Source organism: Pygoscelis adeliae, unplaced genomic scaffold, assembly GCF_000699105.1.
Source record: "Pygoscelis adeliae isolate BGI_AS28 unplaced genomic scaffold, ASM69910v1 Scaffold259, whole genome shotgun sequence".
NCBI classification, from domain to species: domain Eukaryota; kingdom Metazoa; phylum Chordata; class Aves; order Sphenisciformes; family Spheniscidae; genus Pygoscelis; species Pygoscelis adeliae.
Window position 1 is genome coordinate 371,592 of NW_008825497.1, and position 25,653 is coordinate 397,244.

The 25,653-nt window shown below is 46.4% G+C and overlaps 1 protein-coding gene across 1 annotated transcript; it reads right to left on the bottom strand.

The window, feature by feature from the left end:
* Positions 1-2,563: 2,563 nt before the first annotated feature.
* Positions 2,564-21,444, bottom strand: SLC22A7 (solute carrier family 22 (organic anion transporter), member 7). The gene is made up of 10 exons (XM_009331354.1): positions 20,986-21,444; positions 19,005-19,108; positions 14,202-14,356; positions 12,822-12,990; positions 9,605-9,722; positions 5,353-5,462; positions 5,051-5,265; positions 4,443-4,551; positions 2,814-3,020; positions 2,564-2,627 (listed from the first exon to the last, which is right to left on the bottom strand). The coding sequence occupies exons 1-10, from the start codon at positions 21,361-21,363 to the stop codon at positions 2,564-2,566; spliced, it is 1,629 nt and encodes a 542-aa protein (XP_009329629.1). The 5' UTR covers positions 21,364-21,444.
* Positions 21,445-25,653: the final 4,209 nt, after the last annotated feature.

Here is a 25,653-nt window from a genome sequence, read left to right on the forward strand (position 1 = left end):
ATGATGTATTTCTAACAAATCAAGAACATTTTGCTGAAGAAAACTCAGATGTACGGTAGATTGGTCATGACCTCATACTGATGTTATTGCCTTTTCTTCTTTGACAGCACAAGGTGTTACGTAATTCATGGAAAGAAAAATTTAATTTAAAAAATGGCTGCTACCTAATTTTCTCCTGCTAAATTGTTCAAAATGTTTTTAATGAAATGCTTTTCACCTTGAAAGAACTGTGGACAGGGACAACAATTAGTGTTTGTCTAATCTGGTATAATAAAACACCAATTTTGTTAATCGTCTAAGGAAAATACAGAACACTTAACTATAGGCCAAATGGATGATAACAACATTCAAATGAAAAAGAACTGTCAGATTATTTTTTATCAACTTTGACAGAATGCCGAAGTGGAGGTTGTTAAAATGGGACGCTATTGTGTATTCTGTTTGTTGCTGGGATGAAACTTGGGATACTGAATTTAGTCTTTTTGAAGCTAGAAGTTTTTTCCTGAATATAAAACAGGAACGATCAGAGCTTAAGATACCTCCCCAAGAAAAAGAAAAGGGTTTTAAAGCAATATTGTCTCAGCCCCGCCACGTAGAAGTGAGCCACCATAATTTTTTAGTGCACAGCTTGGTCTGTGAGGGAAGCCTGTGGGTATGCTCCTGTGTGGGCAGAGTGGGAACGGGAACTGTCGACCCTCAACCCCATTAATTTGGGACCCCGTCTGTTGTCCTTTTGACAAGACTAAAGATGTGGGGAAGAAATCGGGAGATTAAATCTCACCGTTTTCCTGCTCTGGAGCGAAATTTTACCTTCTTTATTGAAAGTGTTCCTGGACTGGCACTTGCCAGGTTGTGACAAAGTGAATTTCACAGCTTGTCTTGCCCCCTGTCCTGGATGGCTCAGAAGAAAGTGCTGCAGCGTTAGCCTGCTCAGGCTCCTCTGCCAGCAAAGGAAAAACGTCCTCTCCAGCTCTCCGACGGCAGCTAGCAGGATGGCCAAAATAAGGCGAGGCTGTACTGCTCCCAGGTCAGAAACTGGTGACAGCATTACAAATATAATTTATTATACTCGCAGGCATATAGAGAAGAGGTGAAAACTCCTGCAATTACTAAATGTGAACGAGTGAGAGGTACCAGGCTTGTCCAAACCCAGAAATTTCTACTAATTTCTACTCTTTGGCACAGTTTGCCTGCTGCCTCGTGGCACAAGGACCTTGGGGTGCCTCCACCACGTGTTTGCTGTAGGTAGGGGAATGCCCTGAAAAGGTGCCCAAACAAGTGCTCTGCACGTGGCACTTTTGAAGGTATATTACGCTCTATTATTCATGTTAGCGTGTTGCAGCTAGCTGATTATTAGCTCTGGTCTGCCGCTGATGAACCCAAGGCGGTGCACGGGGAGATGCTCTTTTCCCAGGGATTTGGCAGGTTATCTGACCCAATCTCTAGGACAGAAATAATACGCAAAATTGTCTCAGCCTTAGGGCGATTCTGAGGAGTTTGCTCTCCTTTTGCTGCCTTAAAGCAGAAAGGTGATGTATAAAATTTTGCCAGGCACCTTATTTCTACTAGGAGGCGCTCTTTGACCTGGGATTGGATGGGCCTCTCCACCCGCTTCCAGATGCCTCCTCGGTTTGTGTTGTCCTCATAGGGCTGTGCGCGCCCTAGCTTAAAACACCTCACAGCCCAGGGAATCATGGTGCGCCTCGGACTCAGGTGCTGAGGCCATTCCCTCTTCCCAATTTACGAAAGTGCTGTTTATCAGGGTTCCAAATTTATAGATAATTTGGTGGCTCATCTCTGTTTGCAGAAGTAAATGCAAGAGGCAAAGGCATTCTGTAAATTTAAGATCAATGTGTTAGACCAGTAAGCAGAATGAAGTCCAATAATGAATTATTCAATATTGCATGCAAAAGTTCCTGTAGCGAGGTATTTTTGGGTTTTTTTTTAGCTTAAAGGATACTCATCACATACACACTAGATTTAAATAATCTACAAAAGCTTTTTTTCTTCTTTGTGTATGTGGGACAAAGGCTTGCAGTTGTCCCACTCTCAGTGAGAGTCCTGCATGTGCTTTTTGCTGGCTTTGAGCCTCAGTGTGAAAAACATCCAGACCATTTCCAAATTCAAGAAGTATTTGTAGCTACAGTTTATGGCTTATCCACCATACAGTTAGATTTATCTGAGATTATTTGGTTTTGTATGATTCACACTCAGTATTTTTTATTGCTGCATTGCATTTCTTGTGGTCTGTAAACCAATGGATTGTAGTTTCTGGAAGGCTGTGCAGTGATCTGAAAGGTGCTGCTCGTCCCACAAGGCCAAAGACTCGAAGAGCTTAGCACAGGGTGCCTTTATTTCCACACGCTGTTAGACCTCTGTATTCTTGCTCCTGGCCACGCTAACCCCACAGTGGGCTTAGCTGCCTCCAGCTGGTTTCGTGATCCGCCTCCTTTCTCCAGTGTCCTCAGCCGCGCTTCCCTGCAGAGAGAGACTAGGAGGACAGTAAAGGCTCTTTTATTGACAGGTCAGAGCACGGCTCGGTTTTGCAGTCCCACGGACTACCTCACTTCAGCAGAGACTGTAGCGGCATGCCCTCGGGAGCACTGATTTGTGGCGGCCCTTTCACTCTGGAAGAAAAGAAGGCACGTTTGGGCTGATGGACAGAAGAGCAGGGAGCCTGACAGTCCGGATCCCCACCGGGCTGTCCCTGCATCCGCTGCCACCCACAGATGGGGAATTACAGGCGGCAGAGAGGGACGTCCCCCGCCTCTCTCAGCAGACTCCGTGTGCAGGGCAGGATGGAGCTGACTCACTGTGCCTTCTCGACATCCTCGATACCCTCAGGCAGGTGCGCGTTGAGCGTCTCCGGGAGCAGGAAGGCCACCGAGCCGCAGCACGCTGCTACACCACAGTACGTCACCTCGGGCAGAGACCTCCACACCTCATCCAGCAGAAACACAAGTGGGGCCAAAGCCCCGCCGAGGCGTGCCACGAAGGAGGTGTACCCCATCCCATTCTGCCTGGAAAGGTAGGGCAGCATGGTGGTGCAGACCACCGTGAGAAAGAGATGGGTACTTCTTTCATATCAGACCTTGGGAAAAGGTGCAGACCCTCTTCCCCTTCCCCCTATTTTTCTATAAGTGCCGAGGCTTTTTTCCCCACAGGTTTTTCCTCTGCCAGGTTTTTTCTAGGTTGGTTTTTTTCTTTCTTCGTATCTCCCTACAATGGTAATATTTCCCAGAGAGCAACCGTAACTGCTGTGAGAAATAGATTTATGTCTATTATGAGAAAGAAGCTGCAGTTCCACACTAAAAATATCTGCTCTGAAGTTGTTTCCACTTTAAATGTCTAAAACCCCAAGTGCATTTTCTACCCATCCCCTAGTAAGTCTTCCAATCTGCTGAGAGCAAACCTAAGTCCCTCCTTCTCCCAGGCACTTCTAGGCAGGTGGCATGCACTGGAGATACCTGTGAGCACCTTTGGTCCTGCTGTAGATATAAGCCCAGGAGAGCTTGGAGAGGAGGCCGAAAATAAGACCTGGGACCTATTCCACTTACTAATTTTCAGGGAATGGGTGTCATTTCACACTGACAACAAGGATGCCAGGACCTACTTGTGCATATGCAGAGTAAGTACTGCAGAAGGAACCAACATTTTTGTCTTTATCTGTCAATGTCTTTGAGCACGTAAAAATACAAACCAATCTGAGAAGAAAAGTAGCAGATTGGTGTGGTTTAAATATGCATCATTCCCCTCATGCAACAAACCAGTGAAAGTTAAAGGACTAAATGGCAGAGAAGGGTACTCTGGGCAGGGAGGGACAGAGGTGAAGTAAGCCACAAGGCCTGCCGTGATCCATCAGGGCTTTTTCAGACTTTCACAAAGAAACCAGTGAGGTGATTCCCTCCACCAGTCTCAGCTATATCCCAAACCTTGCTGATGCTAAATCTGGTTTTATGTCACCATTACCCAGATGTTTCAAATAACCTCTCTTTTTCCTCCTGAAAGTCCCTGCTTTAATATCATCTGATGTCCAGAAGACTGTCAAACGTAGTAGTATGTGTCCCTTATAAAACTTGATATTTCAATTTATTATTTTGGGGATCTTTTAACAGTTATTGGCAGATTATCACAGGGAAATAAGACTTCACTAAGCACAGATGCCTTATGGAGTTCAAAAATCTTCCCACACAGAATACTCCTCACCTTTTGATACATCTCCCTATCAACATAACCTAGCCACACATAACCCAGGTAAAAAAAGGGTAGCTTTCTGCCCCTTTCTTGTGAGTGTGTAATTGCTAGAACCTGCTACTTCTAGAGGCAAGGCGTCAGTCCTGCAGTCTAGCCAACAGCACGTCCTGCTTTGCTGATGTCGAAGACCTGAGGGTGACATCCCACTGAGGCTCTGGTTGTGCATGCAGGCGAGTGGCATGTCTTACCTCAGTACGGTCGGGTAGAGCTCAGAGGTGTACAAGAAGACAGCAGTGAATGCAGCTTCTGAGAAACCTTTGCCCATAATGGCTACTACAGAGCGCAAGGAGGTGAAGGCTAGGAGGAAAGAAAAGACATTTATGACAACGGTCAAAGAGCAGCCTCTAGGAAGAAGGTTCTTGGGGCCTCAGGTACAAGAAGGAAGAAGATTCAATGCTCCTACAGACAAAACAGGGAGCTTTGTAGCCCTGGAGCTGCTGTCTCCAAAGTCTGGATCAGTAAGTTTGGTAACTATTAGCCCGAGTGGGAGCTGAACTGATGCAAGGATAGGTCCTGATATTTCCCATTGGACAATGTCTATAATAAAGATAGGCACTTCACCTTGCCATCACTGGACCCTTACTAGCTGCTTCACAGTGACTGGAGACCATCTGTTGCCACCACATATTAGGGCTAGCCCCCATTAGCAACCTTGTCCCACAGATGCCCTTTAGGTCAAGGACATCTCTATACAGAATTGCCTGTGGACAAGATCTATGGTTCTCCTTCTCTAGCACTGTACAGAATGCAAACCTCCCCTTTAGCAAGTACTGCATATAGCAGAGGAGCATCTCACGCTTGGGAATGATGACGTTGGCTCCGATGCATAGCCCAGTCAGGATGAGTGCCCACGCCTGACTCTGCCGTCGTCCAGCTCGATTCATCACCACATACATGATCATCTTGGCTGGAATCTCAATGACCCCAAAGACAAACTGGGAGAGATACATGTTGAGCCCAAAGCCAGTTAGGTTCATGCTCATGCCATAATAAGAGAAGGCAACACCAAACCTGCAAGGAGTGTGTGGAGAAGGGGATTAGGGAAATCCAGCCGGGGAACTGCAGGACAAATCCCCTGTGTGAAGTGACACTGCTTACCATACAGCCCCAGAACACAGAGAGATCTTCCGCAGCACTGGTGTCCTGAACAAGCTGATGTAGGAGTAACTCCCTCCTGGCTTTTTGTCTGTTGCCATCCTTCTAAGGGCCTGGGAGAGGTGGAAGGAAGGAAATAGCTCAACTGCTGTACTTTTAGGATCCAGACATGAAACCCTAGACAGGCTGGGGCCTTTGCCCTTCCCAGCTCCAGCTCCGCCTTGGATTTTCCATACGTTGCCATTGCAGGACAATTCTCTGGGCATACGTTGTCAGAGGCACGTCTTCCTACAACTTTATAGATTGCCTGCCATTTTAGACTTCTTTTTCTTTCCATGGCCCCTTCTTCCCTCTTACCTACGTACCCCATGTGGCAGAAAGGGTTGCAGAAAAATGGCAGACCTTGGTGTTAGCAAAGTCAGTGTTCCCCATGTTGTTGCCTGCTGTTGTGTCAGGTCTCAGACAGGAACAAACAGTGAGCTGCATGCTTTATTCTCATGAATGCATTTATATAAAGTGTGATTATTTATACATCTGTTTATATAAATATGGAATATATAAAAAAGTCAGGCACTGAGAAGTGAGCCCTGCCCATAAGGAAGAAGAGAGTGCTTATTCACGAAGTCTTTTAGCAATTGATTGACGGGTAAGTACCAGGAGAGTTGGTAAGTCCTACTCCCTGGCTGAGATGCGAGAGATTCACACAACTACAGGTCTGCAATGCAGCTATACCTAAGCTAGTTGCCATAGGCTCACTGTGTAGTTAATGGAGATCTCCAGTGGAAGTGATGGAGTCATTTTATCCTAGAGCAAACAACCACATTTGGTCAGAAGAATCGTGTGCTAGCCTCCATCGGCTATTCACTAGATTGCAGACTGTACAGGAGCCTGAGTCAGTGATGATGTGGACACCTGATGTTGGGAGAGATTAATTCCTCTCAGGACAGTCTTGCTTCACCATGTCCAAAAATCATCAGCAGATGCAGGGTAGGACAGTTAAAACTGATTAGGTTATGAATCACAGGAAACCTTGAGGAGAGACTCTGGTTAAATGGTTACATGTATTCTCAAATCAATATCCTCTTCAGAGAAAGCAAAGCCTCGGCCAAAGCTTTTGCACAAATACTTAATCCCAGCCACAGAGCTGCATAGGGAACCTACAACTTAGATGGATGAAGAGGGCCTGCAGCATCTTGGACCAGAGGATCATCTTCTCCAGTGCCTTGTCTCCAACAGTGTCCTGCAGTGGAGCCCACAGAAGAGCTGGGCAAGCATGTAGAGATATTGCCCTAGAAATGTCACCACCTCCAGCCCTTCAGGGACTTTCTGAACCAGAGAGGGTGTCTGTCTGTTTAGCACCTCGATGATCCTTTCCCACACTATCTAGTGGTTTGTTGAACCCATGTTTTTCTTTTATTTCCGTACACCCATCCCTGGATCTGGTAACTTTTGTTAATACTGCAGTATGGCAAGTAAGTTATTTTTTTAAACTTTTACCTTTTTTTTTTAACCTTTTTCACAGACAAATAATAAGTCTTTTCATCCAAATGCATAGGATGAATCATAGCACTGATAACAGACTACTTCTGCAATGCTGAGAATTTCAATATTCGATTCAAGTTACCCTGATGGCAGTCTGTCCTCTCTTTAAGTTGCATGATTTGCTATTAAAATGAGTAATGTAAGACATTAACATAGAAAACATCTTCCAGTATGTATTGCTAGCCAGATTTCTTGCCATGTGGAAGGACAACTGGGAGAGCCAGAACAGCAAGAACCCCAAGAAACTTAAAATGCACATAATTCAGTGATGACTGGGGAGGGAGGAGGGTGAGGGAATCTGCAGGCCTACAGCATCACCTACAATTGAGACAGTGCTGAACAGTTATGAGGGCTGGGGACTTGCAGAAATATCTAATAAAGGAGAAATGCCAGCCCAAAGAGCTCTCTGGTTAAAAGAATTGTACAAAATTAAAGAAAGCGTTAGGAAAGGGAAGAGGATAGCTATAAGTAACAGCATGTTTCACTAGGGAAGAGCTAAGATTTTATTTCTAATTGCTTACTATTCTTTGCAGTTTTTGGATGAGTGATAAAGCTTTTCATACTGAAGAAAGAATTTCACACTGGGAAATTCCTTAATCAGTTCTATCGATTATTCTATTAATCTCATTCTAAGACAATGCTATTAAACCTGAGAGTACGTCAGTAACATGCTGGCAATTATCCAGAGATTATATGTCTTTCAAAGTTCAGTCTTCTGAACTAAGGAAAATCAGTTGTTACCTTAATAAGCCATCAAAACACACTGATGCACGGTCAAGTCAATTAAGCAAACTAGAATCAGGCAGTTCTGTGTTGCCTGCATGTTTGGATATGGACAAGAAAAAACAAGCATGTCCCTATAAACCTCATGAATCCAGCAAGGTGTCGCAACTGCAAGCTTTTCTTGATCGTGGTCCAGTGGTCACAGTATGGTGTGGCTTGGTACAAGGCTGTGATAGTGGGGAAGCCCCAGCTACATTTCCTAATGCTAAGAATGGTATGAGGGTGCAAGCCCATGCCCTTCCTGGTGAAACACTGCACTCTGAAATACAGGGTCATCAGCCAAGGCTGAATGAAAGAGGCTATAACTCGTTATTTTTACATATTTAGTCAGAGCTACTGGCTTGATTAAAGGCAAGGAAGGGTCACACTCAACTCCTGTCTGCCACAACCAGTAAATTCGTAATTTCTCACATGATTAAACAACATATTTCTGTTGTAAATCAAAAGGGCTAATCACCTCTTCAACAGATATTAAGAAACTGCTTTTAAAAAATATCATGCTGGCCAGGATAAGACAGTGGCGTGGTTGCAGGAGCACTGGGTGCAGAGATGCAGCTGGACCCTGACAGCAAAGCACAAGCCTCCTGTGCTGGTGCCAGGGATTTCCCATCTTCCTCTTTTGGCAAGAGGAAAACCAATGGACTTTAAAGGAAAGATTGATGTTTCATGAACCACAAACTTCCGTACCCACTGGATTTCACAGCTAAGCTTTGGTGCTCTTGAGAAGGTTGAGACAAATCATGTGGACCAAATTAGTCAGAGGTGACAGACCTGCAGCCATCCAAGCCTGGCTGTGAAGGGTTGTTGTGAGCACTGACTATGCTCTGGTGTCTCCCTAAAGGGAGAGACAGGCTTCTGCCTGGCCCTTGAGTCCTCCCTAGAGCTGAGACATCACTTGCGCTTATCACCATCCCCTGGAGCCACCAGCATGTCCTTAAGTAAGCGTCATGGACCAAGGTCTCAACATTTGTGAGTCCGAATGCAAAAATACATTTTTAAGATAGAACTGAACACAAGATGAAGATCTCCAGATCAGCCTCATAGCTTGAGCTTTGGAGTTGAAAAGAGATGGCTATTTTTTAGGGTTCTCTTTCCCCTTTATTTGTTCAGTCATCTAGCTGAGCTTCTTCACTCTATCCTTTACACCTCTGGGGTCAAGCAAAAATGGATTCAAACCAGTGAGTACATGCCTACTTTGCCCGATGTCTCACCCTTGCCACATTCCTTTAAAACTGCTGGCAGAGCCATGATTGACTTGAGAGCAGAGCTTTAGCCAGGGGAAAAAGTTGATTATGCCAAATGTTCTTTACACCCACATTCACCACTGGGGCACTATGGCTGACAATCTCCCGGTTTCACATGTACACTTAACGCAGCCTGAGGTGGACTAGCCTTTACATTTTTGGATAACACTACATGCAGTATCTCAAGTGCAATATGAGAGAAAATACGCTGTCTACATGCTATTAACATGTGTCTGCTTTCTGCTAGCACTCTACCAACACTTGGCAAACACTACGGCAACCAAGGCAAACACTAAGCTGCACAAATTGCTCATGCATCTGCACAGTCTCCTCTTTGTTACGGGAGTGATGCCTCTGCCTTATTTTTTCAGGCTGTGCTTCTCTCTCGCTGCGTATTTAGTCCAGTGTCCAGTGCATTGAGGCTTCTTGTCATGGCAATAATGAATGGAAAGACACTCCACCTAATGAAGGGGATTTCTGGCCTTATGGGAGCTGAGCTGCTGCTTTATCTTTAGGAGTGGATGTAGCTGCTTTCTAGAGTAAAATGGAGCATGGCACCTTGTGGACTACAGTGCCTCACAAATCACACTGCAGGCTGAGCATTGCTTCAGATATCAAATAGAAGTAAAACAGAGAGAGAGAAAATGGGAGAGGAAGAACGTGTGTCTGGATCTTCAGTTTCTCACCTCTGGTGAGACAGCAAATTCTTTCCTTCCATTCATTCTTGCACATCTAAGCAGATGCCTGTGAGCTTGTTTCACTTTGCCATTGGCTATGAGCCACCGGGCAGACTCTGGGACCCACCTGGTGCGAGGAGAGAAGACAGTGTTCCTGTTGGTGCTCCATGTTTTCCACCCCACGTACATGGCCCTGGCCACAGAGACGGGGTCTTCTCAATGGGACTTCAACATCAGCTAAAAATAGCAACTGTGGTGCATGAGGATAAGAGTAATGGGACACCCTTGTTATACATACATGCTGTTCTACCCTTAAGGGAGTACAGTCTGCTAATTGAAGTATGTCTAGCCAAAATTTTTATCATGTCATCTCTGATCAAAGCTTGAATTTTCTGAGCTGGTTGAAGTTTCAAACTCTTATCAATTAAAATTGGCCCCAGAGAGTTTATATTTACAGACTCATGCTTTTTGGGACTCTTTAAACTTTGAAATTGTAGGATGTAAAAAATCCCTATGTAGAAAGGATTTAGTGGGCTCTATACTTACTCTGTTAATTGCTAAAATTATTTGTTTTTCACAATAATCAAAGCCTTCTGCACAAGACAGTCAACTGGGGTCTAAATCATTGCGGCTGTGGCCCCCAGTGAAGTATCCAAGCTAGTCATTGAGCGACAAAGGATACTGTACTGCTGTAGAGCTAATTAGAAACTCTGAGAGGTCTGCTTAGCAGACCTGTGTAGGGTAGGAGTCCTGTGACTCTTATTTTTCTGTCTGTTCCAGCAAAAGATCCAGCACTTGTCATAAACTAGCATCTGCAACTCCCTCTTCTTGGACTTCTCTCTGATCTTGCATCTGGTTGCAATTCATGGCTGCATGGCCCTGTTTGGCCCGCAGCTTCCCAGGCCACAGTGCAGCCCATCTGGCCTAGAGGGTACATGGTGTTATGTGGGTCTGCATAGCAGACAGGGTCCAGAAGACATTGGAAATACCCCACAGTGGCTACCTTCTGCTAGAGCAGCCAACACCTACCTCCTGCTACTCAAATGTGTCCCCTGAGAGAAGCAGAAAACAGAATCTGCTGTTCGCATGGAGACTTTCAGCTGAGCATCCTGTGCAGTCAGTGGGAAGACTTACAACCCTGAAAAAGGATGTGGCTATGAGGTCCACTGAGGTCACACAGTTGTCAAAAACCTCTCTTCGGAGTCTCCCACTGAAGCGGTCCGAGACCAGTTCCCTGTAAGCTGTTGGTGATTAATGTGCCCTAAATCAGGTTACAAAAAACCTAATGAGCAACTGCTGTCACTATTCAAGCAGTAGCTGAAAAGGATGTGTAGAGCAAAAACATTTGCAGAACTGGTCTTCTGGAAAGTTTTCAACTCCTTCCTATAAGCTTATAACCCAGTGCACCTTGGGAAATATAAAGAGTGAAAGATGGCATTTTGCACTCACTGCCACCATCTCCAGAGTATAATATTATGTCTTTTGGTTGTCTTAATGTCTCAACTGAGTTCTGACATTGTGTCAACAATATCTACAGAGTGTGCTAAATTCGATTTTGATTCCATACTTCAGGGACTTTTAATTATCCAACAATCACTGACCTCTTGGTTGCTTGAATTTTGGTCGGACTACAGTATAATTTGTTGGAGAACTAATCTCCGTAAAAGGCATTAACATAGGAGAAAAAAAATCAGCTATCATGGAAAGGGTGGGTCCAAATGTATCTGAATTTCAGCACTTCCCAGGACTCAATTTTTTTATGGCTGGTTGTCCTAGAGAAAGAACAAGACAACTCAAACTAAAAAAGTCAGCAGAACACATATTGCAGTTGTGCTGGACTTGATCAGTGAAATATCAGATGTTACTCTTTGCCAGAAAACCCTTATCACCAGCAAAACAATACATCTTTTCTGAGCCATTGATTAACAACAGCATCAGTTTATACCCCATTTTTCATAAGTATTATTTGAGATTTTTCTGCTAGATCTGTGCAGCTATTTAATCTACTGCTTCATGCTGATGGACAGACATAGTAAGCAAGCAAACCATAGTCTCTAGAAGCCTCTTTGATGGCAGCTGAAAGGCACTTTAGCATTTGGATATCACTTTCTGCTCAGCGATTATGCATATAATTTTGGGGCCCATGTGTCTAACAATCAGAGCTTATTCTGTGTGGTTTCCAGCTAGAGCTCCCCGTCACCCCTGAGAGACACGTCTGTGATTTCTGCAGTGTGGTCCACCACCACACCGATGTCCAAGAGGAACTAAACAACCACCCTAAGGTGGAGGAGACCCAGACACCCATTTCTGCATGTTTTCAGTGGGGCAGTTGTGGGAATGCCTGCTTGCTTATTTCAACACAGGACTTTTGTCCAGCCAGGAAATGGAGCTGCTTATTCAAAGGACTGTTTTGGATCATCGAATAGGTTGATCCAATACACTTCACATTACAGTCACAGTATCAGTGAATCGACCCTGTATTCTGGTCTGGTTTACTACATGAAAAAAAGGAGGAAAATGAGTTTCTTTGATTAAATGAGCCATCTTTCATTTTAAGGCTTAAGAGATGTCAGGTATTTCTTAAATAAGGCTACAGGAGGGAAATAGCCCACAGAGGCAGATGTATTTGACCCATCAGGATGGTTACACAGCTGAGAAAGGCCATGGGAAGTGCAGAGATAAATGAACTTGACCTAGCCTGCAGATGTCATTGGCTCATATGGAAAAATTGGTACCAGAGGTATCCTCCTCAATGAGGTGGGGACAGAGGATGGATAAATTATTTATCCTGAGTCTACCAGGGATTAAAGCCAGGGATCTGGTCTGGCCCTGCCTCCCTTTATTGGCATCTCTTTGCTTGCTCTGAGCCACGTCTGACAGTGCTTGCAGCACCAAATCCTGCTCCTTTGTGCTGCAACTTGTCCCCCAAATGCCTGGCCTCAGCCCCAGTCCTGCCTCCTCCTTGTCCCCAAAGCCGTGGTGCGACCTTGGCTCCTGGCCTTGTTGGAAGTGGGGAGAGATGAAACCCAGGCCACTCAGTTTTCAAGAGCTGCCACGCCTGGGCAATCCGAGTGCAGGACACAGATGAGTCCTGCTCCTCTTTAGATTGCTGGAGCCCATCCTAGGATCAGTGTTGCAACATTTGCCACGCTTACAGAGCAGAGGAGGCAAATCACAGCCCACTCCCAGCCCCACTAGCCATCCGGCTGCAGGTCGCTGCACTCACCACAGGCAGACAATGCTCAGAAGACAAGGTCCTGTTACGGCTACTAATAGCCAGTGCCATTCCCGCACCAAGTACGCTACCATGGCCAGCAGCATGTTCCCGATGCTCCAGAAGATGCTAGTCAGGATCCCGGAGAAGGTGCGGTGCTGTATGTCCACCCACTCCATCCCTGCAAGAGGAAGGCAGCGTTCAGCTGGGACACACAGGACTTCTCCAGGAAGGGGTCTGCAGGGCTCTTTAACAAGGGCAAAGTGAGGTAATGTCCCTGGTCGTCTCCTCCAGGAGAGTTCCACTGTTTGGCCGACATCTGGCACATTTAAAACGTTCATCCACAATGCTTAACCTCTTGCAAAGATGTAAGCAACTAAAATAAAGCCTTAAAAGAAGAAATACTGGACATATAGTAAGAAACAGTGCTAAAAACACCTTAAGTGATCCTTTTTTTTTCATCCCATTCAATTGCATTCAAATGGTCATCCTGCTACAACTGCTAACAATCAGAAATGTCCCTCCCAAGCTCTACTTTGCCTTGCAGGCATCAACCTTTATAACAATAAAAAAACATAGCAGACCTTGGGATTTGTCAGGTCTTGTGTGGACTTTTCCAGTATTGAGGCCATTTTAGCTTGATTTTGGCTGTATCTGCAAAAGTCCTGGAAATTTTTGCTGCACCTGTAACTTGCTTTTGGGTACAATGAGTCTTGCCTAGTGTGTCCCAACTGTATCTACAAAATCATCCAGTGCTCCGCTGAGTACCCTGAAGTTTGGAGCTTGTTTTTATTATATAATTACCTGAATTCTTCAGCTTCAGTTTTGCCTAGTTCTGTATGATTTTTTTTTTTGTGGTTCTTTCGCCCCACTCTTTCTAAAAATACAGATTGGGAACTTACGAAAACTGTGAGCAAACTCAAGACTGGGGAGGTAGAAACACCCTGCGAATGACACACTTCTCCTCCTGCTGAGGACATGGCAACACTGATAAATTGTCTTAACAGTGTGTTTGAAGGGTGAGAACTCAGTATCAGAGGAAAGGGGCAGATACTTTAGTCTATGGCTTTTATTGTACTACTGATGATCCTTAACAGGAATTGGGTAGCATGGATTGCAAGTGTTAATGTTGCAGCAGAAGTACTAATTAGTGGTTGTTACATTTTGAGTAGACTGTTAAAGCGTTAATTAGACTAACAGAAAATTGTAATTCTTGGGTCCTCCCAAGAGGGATGTACTTTTGGCTGCCTGTAGTGAAATTGCACACATAACTATTTCGAAACTCCTGTTCCTACTAGCTCTGCCCTGTCTGGTAGACAAGTCCCTACCTACCCACTGCCTGTCAGAAGTCCCCCTGTACAACCGGACACCCACAAGCTGCCACATACCTACCCAAAGGCAACACAATAAGGGAGACGCCGCTCAGGGCCACCCCAGTGAGGGTCCGCATGATGGCCAGCATGCTGTAGGAGACGGAGGCAGCGCTCAGCATCCCAAATATGACAGAGCACACAAGCGACAGCAGGAGCATGGCTTTCCGTCCGAACCTGCCACGAATACAGACTGGGTTACAGCAGCTGGAAACCCGTCCCAGGAGTAAGGTTTGAAATGGGGCAAACCAGAGGCTTGAGAAGGAAAATGAAAATATTTCCCGCTCTGCAAAGAGCACAAGATGCAATGCCCCAGAGAGGAGGAAACAGCTCTGGATATAACCGGTGCCACAGTGGTGCAATCCCATTCAGAGGGCCAGCCTGCCCCCATGAGCATCGAGCATGAGGCTCTCCAATGGAAAGAGCAACACTGATCAAAACAATATATCGGGCTCCCCTGTTCAACACCATCATCAAAAGCAGTGATGTCAGCTTGAAATCCCATGCTGCTGGCTCACCCTGCTCCCTCCAATGGCTGTCCCCATGGCTCAGCATGTCCTCCTCCCGTGGCTCACTCAGGACCAGCCACTGCCACCGCTCTCGAGGAGGAGAGAGAGCCGTGACACTTTCACTCCGATCCTTGGAAGGAAAACAAAGATCCCAAAGGAAAATAAGAGGAATCCAATTGTCAGCCCACATGTGCAAATAGCCCTGATGTCCTAAGGGGTCTGTGAGAAATCTGCTAGGAGGTCATTCCCCAAGGGCTTTGGAAGTTGTAGGACCATCTTACCCTGGTGCAGAGTCCTGTGTGGAGAGTGTGGAGAAATACAGAAAATCAAATACACACAAATGCACATGTATACACACACACACAGAGAAATATGTGTGGATGTATTTCTACACAACCTATGAAAATCTAAAAATCAAAATGGGGCACAAGGCATCAGTCTTCTGATGAATATCAGCACTGCATGTGATGAAAGCTTAGGTTCAAACTGGACTAGTAAATTAACCCTGCCAACAGGTAACGTTCAGTCTATAGGCACTGCAATCCTGGTCTGATTCTGGCATTAGGGCTCTCTTAGTGGCCACCTGAGAAGGATGGTGGCAAGAACAATTGCTCCAGAGCAAAAAGTGATATGCCGGGACATAATGCCACAATAACATTCCTAAAAATGATCATAAATGACTTCATGCAGCAGCTAGTTAATGAAGCTACTGGAGAAAAAACAACTTGTTGCTTGGGCCCAGGCAGTTCGCTGGATCTGCTTTGAAATTTAAGCAGAGCCAGCTTGCAAAAGTCATTGTAATGACTTCGTGTCTGCTGGGTCAGAGCAGCAAATACCCAGGAACACACCAGAGCTGGATCCGGTTTCCCAATAGGGTAACTGCCTAAGAAAGAAGATACATTTTTTAAATGAAGATTTTTCTTGAAAATACAGTGAGAAGGATATAAAACCATCAGATTCCCTGCAGGGCGCAAGGCAGCTATTTATGGACCCATTACTAGACTCTCTCAGCAAATGCATGCCACCTGCTAGGGAAACCAGAGGTGAGCTGGCAGAATTGAACTGCAGGCTACAGGGAGGCTGCTAGAAATAATGCTGTTAAAATTGTCTTCAAAGGGAGAGTTAGGAAAGCACAACCTCTGAAAGATTAAATGTAGGAAATATAATAAAAAGAGCAAACTGCACAAGCATAAAAATTTAAAAAAAAGCCATTTTCATAAATATCCCAATCTGGAAGTCTGCCAAAGCATCATACAGCCAATTCAGTACAAGGACAAGGTACAAAAGGAGTGTTTGGAAAAGAGCAGACAATAACAGAAGCTTTTTTTTTGCTTATGTATGTTCACAGTGAAGGTTGTTGGAGGGTTTACCAGGGTAAAATTTGTCAGTAGGGATGTTCTCAAATCCAAATGTCTGTAGAGGCTTAGAACAAAACAAACCTGAACTGTAGCAAAATGCCAGGACCAGATGGCTGTCACCCTGGAGCACTAGAGGTGAGATCTCTGCCTTACTGTTACCACAAAGAAGTGGGACCTCTTCTCTGTTAGAGAAAAGGAAGGTTGCTAACGGGACGTCAGCTTTTAAGGGGTCTTAGGGGAGATGGGGGGCATGACGCCTGAGGTTTAACAGATCTGCCAAATTTACTGCAAATTTACTGGACGCACTGCCCCCGCTGCCATTATGTGGGCTGCAAGCCTTTTCTGACGTGACCTGCGGGCCCTGTGGCCAGGTAGCTCAGGTGGGCAGTGCACAGCCAGCTCTGCTCCGGGCTGCTCAGGAGGGCACAGCTGGCTGTCAAACCCTCGTCAGCTGCCACTTTAGCAAACTGAAGGGTCCTGGTCTGGCTTTTTGGAAGTCAAGCTATAACTAGGTCTTTTTTGTTAGCTTCTCTGAATTGTCTCCATTTCTTCTGTATCCTTTTGAGATGGGGAAGGAGGGTGAAGGGAAATCAAAACTGCACACAGTATTCAAGATGTGGGGCCACTACGCATTTACATGTTACTGCATAGTGATACTCTCTTTAATTTTATATTCCTTTCCTAACGATTCTTAATTTCCATTTGCTTCCCTAGCCACTACTCATTGCTGAGTAGATGTTTGCCTTGAGCTGTCTGTAATAACCCCAAAGTCTTGCTCCTGAGCAGCTATGGTCAGCTCAGAGGCCTCAATTTTAAATGAGAAGTTAGAGTTGTTTCTCTTTATTTTAGATTGATCTACCCTGAAATTTTGTCTTCTGATACTCCCATCCAGTCACAGAGCTCTAAAATCCTTCTGCAGTTCTCCACACTCAGATCTCATCTCTACCAGCCTGGTCACTCAGCATCACCTCCCCACTCGCTCCTTTTCCAGGTAATTTATAAATGTGCTGAAAGGCACACAAATCCAAGCACAGGTCCCCACAGGTCTCCCTCCATTGTCACAACTGAACACTTAATCTCCCCTCTCCTTCCTGGCTTTTAGTCAATTATTTAGTCATGCAGAGACCTTCCTTCTTATCCTAGGGCAGCTCAGTTTCTTTAGGAGCCTTTGGTAAGGAAACTTCTTGAAATCCATGTAGATGGCATCTATCTCCCCTGTTCACATGCCTGTTAGCACATTCAAAGAAATCCAGTATGTTTGTAAGGCATGAATCTTTTGCAAAACCCCCGCTGATTCTTCACTAGTATGTCATATCCACCCATGTGGCCACTGACTCAATCTTTCAGAATAGTTTCTACTAATTTGCCTGGTGCAGATAGATGTCAGGCTGCCTTGAACGTAGTTCCCGAGATCTTTTTTGGAAATCAGTTTAAAACTGATTTGATACACGATACCTTCCCAGCCCTCTGCTGTGGAGGTCACACGGTGCCAACAGCGTTCCAGCTTTTTCATCCCAAAGGTCCTATAGGGCTCCAGGATGACCATTCCCTGCTCCTGGCAGTTTACTGGCATTCACCTGGTGTATTTCTCTATGCCTTCTTCTATCAGCTTATTTCAAAGCTGCAGCTCCAACACCTGCCCCTACACATTCTCCCACTGTGAGCACAAACTCATTTATGTCTCACACTACAGCCTTTTTATTTCCAGACGCTCCTTTTATGCCTTGATCTTCTACTGGCTCTTCCCCCTCACAATCCATTTGAAAAACAAATTATTTTTCACTTTGCTCTAGCAGAGACCTTCTCTTCTGCCTTATTTTATCCTGCTCCTTTTCACGATTCTGAATTTCTTTCCCTCCCACTGTGCTATAAAGCTGTTTTAGATACAAAGCCAAGACACAGAGTTCGAAGATCAACCAGGTGTCTTGGGTCCTTGTAAAAGTATACTGATATACTCATATGCAATGATATGGATGTAAAAATTCCCATCTTCAGCACTAAGTCTCTGGGTGCTCCATACTGTGAAGCTGGTTCCCCTCTGCTATGCAGTGATTTTGTAGCCTGCCGTACACTAATGCTTGTTTGCTCCCAGAGGAAGGAAATCAGGAAGCGGTTTCCTGCGCAGGAAACTCAGACATTAAATAATGAACAGCGTACAGTGAATAGCACATCCTGATTGCATGTCTGCAGTGTGTATTCTCTGGTAGGATTCCTGGTTCTGCTGTTTGCAAAAATATTTAATTTCTTAATTGATGCCCTTTCTAGGTTATTACTCAGATTTTTTTCAGGTTTACATTATCACATTCTAACATTTAACCAGAGAGAGCAGATTCGTTCCTGTTTTCCTCATTGCCTCAGCTCTTCCTCAAGGAATGCCTCCCTGCTTCTAATAACCTCCTTTACCGTGCTTCTCTAGTAATGATGGAGTCAGTTTTTGCTTTCTGGAAACTCTTTTTTTTCAGCTATATGGCATGCATTTGGTCTGAGCCCCTCACTTGGGGCTCGAGATTGGTCCTTAACCAATCTCCGTATCGTTTGGCAGGAGTTAACTCTTTTAGCCTCTTGTTCTGGTTTTGGTTTAGCCAGCTTTCTCTTTTTTTAGACAGTTGTCTTTTCTGAAATTGGTCTCACAGACAGTGGATTTTTTTAGTTTTTACTGTTCCTGCAGCAATGCTGACCACAGTGTTGTGGTCATTGCAGCAGTGCATCTTACTCCTAACCAAGGCCAGAGCTGCTTCTCTGGTGGGCTGCTAACTGGCTGATCCATGGAGCATTTAGCCCTTGCATTGCTTCCCTGTATGACTTTAATCCAATTTTCATGTGAGAGGCTGGATTCTCCCTTTACGATTGTGTTTTCTCCTTTCTCTGCCCCTCTGATTGCCTTTTGCAGGTCACAGGTTTGTGAAGTTCTCGTCATGAAATTGAAGCCTTGGAGGAACAGCCTGAAAGGGGTCAAACCTGTCTGAAAGGTATCCGAATACCACAGCCCCCAGCGTAACGCCAATGAAGAAGAAGGTTGCAGTCGCCTGGTTCAGTCCGCGCTGCTCGCACACGAGGTCCCACTGAAACACAAGGCCAAAATGACACTTAGTGCCCAGTTGCCTTTTCACACCCCTTCCCTCCGGTGGTCAGCCATCGTGTCTTGCAATTTATATCGGCCGAATCTCATTGAGGGGTAGAATCCTGCACTAAACTGCACATAGGACAGTGCCGGAGTCCTGAGAAATGTAAAGCTGCATCTTACAAAACTCAGAGGCCTCCCAGTTATCTATCCCCACTGTGTCAGCCTCTCTGTGGACACTTGTTGGGCATCAGAAAGCTTTCCTGGGTACCACTCATCATAGAAAGATCCTCTTTTTCCTCTCCTGACCCCTGTGATAGCTGCTCTCAGCCTGCTTGGGTGCCTGTCTCCCCTAGCTCCTTCTGCCACGCTCCTGGGATTGCCCTGGTGAGATGGGCATTTGCAGGGTGCCGCACTGCAGTAAGCTTAAGACGTGCCTCAACCTTCATTAGGCAATGTCATGTTGATATCCAGTTACTGTTGCCCTGACCAATTTCCTTTGAAGCTGTCTGTGCCAGGGACGAAGGATGGCAGAGGGGGTGTCAGACCAAATACTTGCTCCTGATGCTAACTTACTGATTTCTTACTGAGAAGTTGGTCTAGACATTCTTCCTAATTAAGTTGATGAGCATCATTTTAGTTTCTTGGAGGTCCAGATGTTGCTAATCATTACAGAAAGCTGGGTGCAAGCTGCAGAGTTAATTTTCTGTGTGTGCAAACTCGGCAAAACTTAATTTAATCATTGACCCAGCCTTGCAGCCTCTCTGACAAGACCAGCCAGACCTTGAGCAACCTTTCTTGCTGCAAGAGCAAAAGACTCCGGAGAAAGCCCCGGCCCCTTGAACATGTCCCGAGGCCACTGCACCCTGGGTGCAGCATCATGAGGCTCCATGCTCAGCATCCGTGCTGCAGAGCACCTCCCCTGCCTTTTCCCCCAAGGGTGCTTTGCACCTTTCTCCCTGAAGCAGTGCAAAAATCAGGTACAGACCTGGTGCACATCTGACCCTCACCTCTGTGCCTGCCAAAACCAGGGGTGGTTGGGTGGGGGGGAGGAGGCACCAGCTCTAGGTTAAAACTTAGCCCTGCTCTCACTGACACAGTCAGCTGCTATAGTTTCAAACCCAACCATGCCCCTTTTGTCTGACCAAGTTGACCCCTTCTCTAAGACCTCCTGTGCGTTGGGCCACCTTTCAAGCAAGGTAAAGCATTAACACGCAGAGGTATCACTGTTAGCCTTAGCGAAGCATTTCAGAAGGCAAGTGGTTAATGTTTGATGGGCAGGGACCTTGGGCAGGCTCAAGGTTATGGCTGGCCAGCATGCTGCATCTCAGCGGGAGGCCCTTGGAAAGCACGTTTGGCTTGACAGCAGGAGACACTGGTGGTAAGAGAAGAGAGGCAGCGTGATCCTGGGGAGAAGAGGGGGAAGCCGGAGGGCAGTGAGGAGGGGTGGCCAAGGGAATAGAAGTTACAAAGTGTTTGGCAAATCAAGAAAGCAAGTCATGGGCTCAAATGAAATCCTGATAGGGTGTAATCCTGTGCAAATGCCATGTGGCCCAAGCAGAGAAAATCCTGTATGTGTGTATTCCTCCCGCGCCTCCAATCTCTCTATCACCTGGATACATTAGGATGTGTATAACAAGAAATGTTGGCTTCTAAATATCAATCTAAGCAAGATGCTTGTAATAATAATGGTGGCTTCTAACTCTGAGCTTCAGAGAGCTTCCCCATCCCAGGAAATCTTCTCTAAACAAGTCATTTCCACTGGTTAAAATGCAAAGATTCCCCTCTGACTCTGTGCACCCAGCGAACACTTCTCCATCTGCTCCTCAAAACACTGAGCTAATTTCATTTTTGGCTGGATCACAGGCCAGGCGTTACCTGGGTGGAGATGGTGGAGGTGAACTGTGAGTGGTCATAGACCCATCCGTGCTGGCAGTGCTGGATGATGGAGTTGTTTTCTGGTTGCAGAGAGGAATTGAGCAGCAGGTGAAACTGAGGCTGCGAGAACATCTCACAGGACCTGAAAGTGCCGTCGGGCTCCCGGGGGATGCTGATGAGCAGAACTTCTTCCACGGTGAGATTCACAAATGCCTCTTGGTGTGGAATTGCACAGTGATGAGAGGGGGTAGCAGCAAGAAAATTGTGCAGCAGGAAATGCATGGGGAGGTTGATTCTTGGGAGGCAGAGGATAAACAAAATCAAAATCTGGAATCTGCCAAAGCCACCAATTTCCAGCAAGAGATCCTCAAATTTCATCTTTTCTATGGAGGTTGCTCATTCAGAGCAACTATGTACCAAGGAGCAGCAACATGAGCTTGAAAAGCTGCCTCTGTCCTTGGAACTCAACTTCCCATGGCTTTTCATACAGCCACTTCGCTGGACTTTGAGACCTTGCTGAAAGGTTGTCAAAAGTCACAGTGAAACTCTCCATTTGGGGTAGAGCCAAAAAAATTATCCTGTGTGCACACAACACATCCATTTCAAGTGGACCCAGCACAAGGCATCTTCTCTTTTTAGAGTCCTTTTCTCCTGTTGAGGTATTTGAGAGGGAGAGCCACATTAGGAAAGGAGGTTGGGGGAAGAGTGTTGTGAAAGCATTGTCGTTTCTAGTGTGTGGGTACCATGCAGCATCTCAGGCACTGCAACAAACTCTGTCTAGTGTGAGCTGATCACCAGCCAGCCCAGCTGGGTCATAAAACAGGCTCCCAGGAGAGAGGGGGTGACCCACTGTGTAGGGATGCCCAGGGGCACGAGAGCTTGGTTGCTGTGCATCAGCTAAGTGTTTTTTAGTGTGGCTTGTGTCAAGTCGTGACCTGGGAGCAGGGAGTATGGAGAGGGTGAGAGGGTGCTGAGAAGAGAAGAGAAGAAGAGAAGAGAAGAGAAGAGAAGAGAAGAGAAGAGAAGAGAAGAGAAGAGAAGAGAAGAGAAGAGAAAAGAGAAGAGAAGAGTCGAGTCAAGTCTCTGGATAGATGCAAACAGGGAGGTGAGCACTCTGGGGAGAAAGGGTGGGCTACAGGTGAGGGCCACCTGCTCACCAGTATCCTCCAAAGGATGGAAAAAGTGAAAACGTTTCCCCACAAAGTCTCTTTCTCCACCCAGGAAAGTGCTTTCGCAGGACACATGCAAGGAAGTGATGAGAGCTGCGGTGCTGGCACGCAGAGAGGCTGCACCTGCCGTGAGAGGGGCCATGACATACTCCCGCAAGGTCACAGCCACATGCTGGTGTGCTCTGGGGACCGATGCGACAGCCAAAGGAGTGAGTGGGCAGCCCCTGACAGGGCCACAGGTACTGCTGCCACCACTGCACGGGCCTTGCACCATGGTTCTTCCACTGCCTGCTTCAGGGAGCGTTTTCCTGGAAGAGGTGGGTCTTTAATGTGAATTTCCACTCTTCTTATGCTCTTAACCAAGAAAATGAGCTCTTTGTTCAGCCGGAGCCACTGCAGAACAAGAATGGACGGTGCATCTGAGAGGCTGAAAGGTGGCTGGTCATCAAAGGTGTGTAACACACAGTTGTATATCACACAGCTGCTGGGCAAAAGCTTTGACCCCAGGGTGGCAGGGAGCAGAAAAATTGCTGAATTTTTGGAATAGTTATAGAAACAGTGCCTGGAAAATGCAGCAGCTGGGGAGATGGGGCATCAGAGCTGGCACAGCTTGGTTCACTCAACCAACACGGTTCAAAGAAGAGTCCCTAGCCCATGAACCAGGAACAAAAAAATCCAGCAGAAGTGGCAGCTCCAGGTACCACAGACCTGCCAAAATTGCCAAGAGGTGTACAACCTCTTCCATGGCTGGCAGAGACCTGGCTGGAGGGTGACTGGCACTTCAAGACAAGATAGACACAACTCCCTGCCACACAACTGACTAAGCTTAGAAAAAGGGGTGAGATTAGGGCAGTTAAACTGCAAGCAGTGGGAGAAGGGGCTCTACCCTGACTCTGTCTGGAGAGCCTGCAGGACTCTTTCCTGCAAGTCCCTTAACACCCTCGCCACGTCTGGGTACAAGACATGGGCATGCTTCTCTTGCAGCGGGTGCTCTGGACAGGCTGGACCCATGGGGCAGCCCCTGGGGATAACGCATCCCAGGTGGTCGCATCCTGGCAGGTTCAGGGAGCAATGCATCATGCAGCAAGCAGGGGCAGCACCCCGTTGCCCGTTCAAAGGCTACAACCCCTTTGCAGGGTGCATGTGAAGTAGCACAGTTACTGACAGCTTGCTATAGGTGATCTCCTGCTGCATCTTCACACTCTGTACCTCTCTCCTCGCCATCTGCGTCCTCCCTCCTCCACCAACCCTGCAGTCCTGAGCGTTTGTGGATGCTGATGTATCATCCCAAACCTTTCTCCAAGCTGTTGTCCTGGGACATGCTCTGCTTTAAAGCAGCTGTAGTTTGGCCGTCCACCTAGAAAGCGGTGATGTTTGGTGTTGGGATGCAGGCACATCAAGAGGCTGGGCACAGATAAAGTGCAAGTCCTGCCTGCTGCCAGGTGCTGCCGAGAGCTGCCTGTCTGCACTGCCTCGGCCGGTGACTGCCTGCCCCAGTCCCTGCAGCAGAGGGCTAGCAAGAAAGGGCTGTAGAGCTGCAGGTTGAGATGAGGAGGTCCGAAAAAGCTTTTCACAGGGCCTCCTGCTGTGGCTGAATGCCCAGACGGAGTGTCGCCCAGCTACTAAACGCTGCAAGAGTGCAAAGCACACTGAGCAGGATAACACCATGGGCTCATGCTTACAAGGCAAAGGATGCCATGCTGTGACCTTAGGAGATCTTTGCTCTTTTCAGCAGCATTCCTGGTCGCCCATGTTTAACTAATGCGCTGCCCCAGTTTTTGCTACGAACCATTTCAGTGCTCATCCTGGGACAAGCATGAAGGAAGCATACAAGAGTGAAGCAGGGACATCTGACAATGCTGTGCCTCCAGGGTTGCAGTTTAAGCTGAAGTTAAACTAAAGGACAAATTGTTTTTCTTCACCACTGGTCTTCAAAGAGCAAGGAACAGAAACTCTCATTGATATGTTGTTGCATATTTAAACTGCAAAGCAGCTCCAGCCTCCCCATCAGAAATGAGGTTACGGGTCATTGCTCTGCAACTCCTGGGGCTCTGCTGTTCATACTGCAATTGCTTAAAATGTACATCAGTTGATTGCTGTATTTCTCTAACCCAAACGTGTTTACTTAACCAGTCACCAGACTTAGTTAATGACCACCATGTGTGCAAATGCTGTGACTGACTATGCCCTACCACTTGGTTAATTAGACCCAGGACCTGACTCAAACGGCTTGGACTTGCCTGGCAGCGGTGACAGCGGGCAGACTCCTCTGCTGCTGCTTTCACGTATAAAACTGTGAAGAAGAGTTTATTTTTTACTTCACGTGTATAATTTTCTTCTGCAATCTTTCTTTCTTCTCCTTGTCGGCATGCCAACTACTTGTTGAGAGGGAAGATTATTAAATGACTCCGTCACTAACGTGCGGCTTTTCTGTTTCCAGCAGTAATTTCTTAACACCTCGTGTGGAGCTGTAATGGGCTGGATGGTGAAAGTAGTGAGGGAGTTGATTCACTCCTTTAGCAATTAGAGCCACCCCAAGGGTATCTCAACAGCTGCAGAGTAGCTGGAGATCTGATGAGTTGTTGCAGGTTGGTGCTTAAATGGTATTTTTCTCCTATGGGAAAGCTGCAGATCCTGAAATCCTCCCTCCCCTCTGAGTTACGCCTGACTGCCATGAAAATACGAGTCCATCAGAGCCAATAAGCTACCCTAACCTTGCTCTCAGAGGGCAGAGGTGTCACCATCTAACTGCAGCTGATCACAGGCTGAGATGCCTGCAGGAGGGAGATGCGCCACGCACAGGGAGTCTCCATTTTTTCTATTATTTGCAAAAGCTGGACAGCGAGGTCCTACAAAGTTGGCCAAAGTCAGCTGAGGATGCCTGCAGTATCTATCAATCTAAGGTGCACCATACTGCAGCGGTGTGTCCAAATGCTTCTTGGCAGGATGTGTGCACACCAGATTTTGTAGCTCAGCTGGAGAAAGCGGAGGAGCAGCCAACAAAGAGGTCCTGGGGCTCCTGAAGATCTTTGTTTGGTGTTAGAAGAAAGTAACTTTATGCCATTCTGACTTGATGCCACATTAACAAGACTCCTATACTTTCTATTACTTGCAGTCATCTTGTGTGCAGCCATTTTACTCAGTTACACAAACAAATGACAACTATTTTGTAAGTAAAGTGGTTCTGGCCAAAGCTTCTCTTCTTGCCTATCAGAAATAAGAACATTGATCCTGCTTTAGCGTGAAACGACGTGAGCCACTTCCACGTCTTCTGCCACATGCGATCATGGTTCCACAGCCAGCGCTCGCATCCTGTCTGCTCCCTAGCCAGGCCCCGCAGACCTGTCTCGTGCCCCTTCCTACGGTAATCTTATGGAACTATTTTCTTTACATTTTCATCTCACCAGTGCTGTTGGGAAACTGCAGCAGGGCAGAGATTCAGCCCAAATTATTAGGCTGCGTTTTACTGAGGGGAGGGCAAACCCAAGCTATTCCTTCA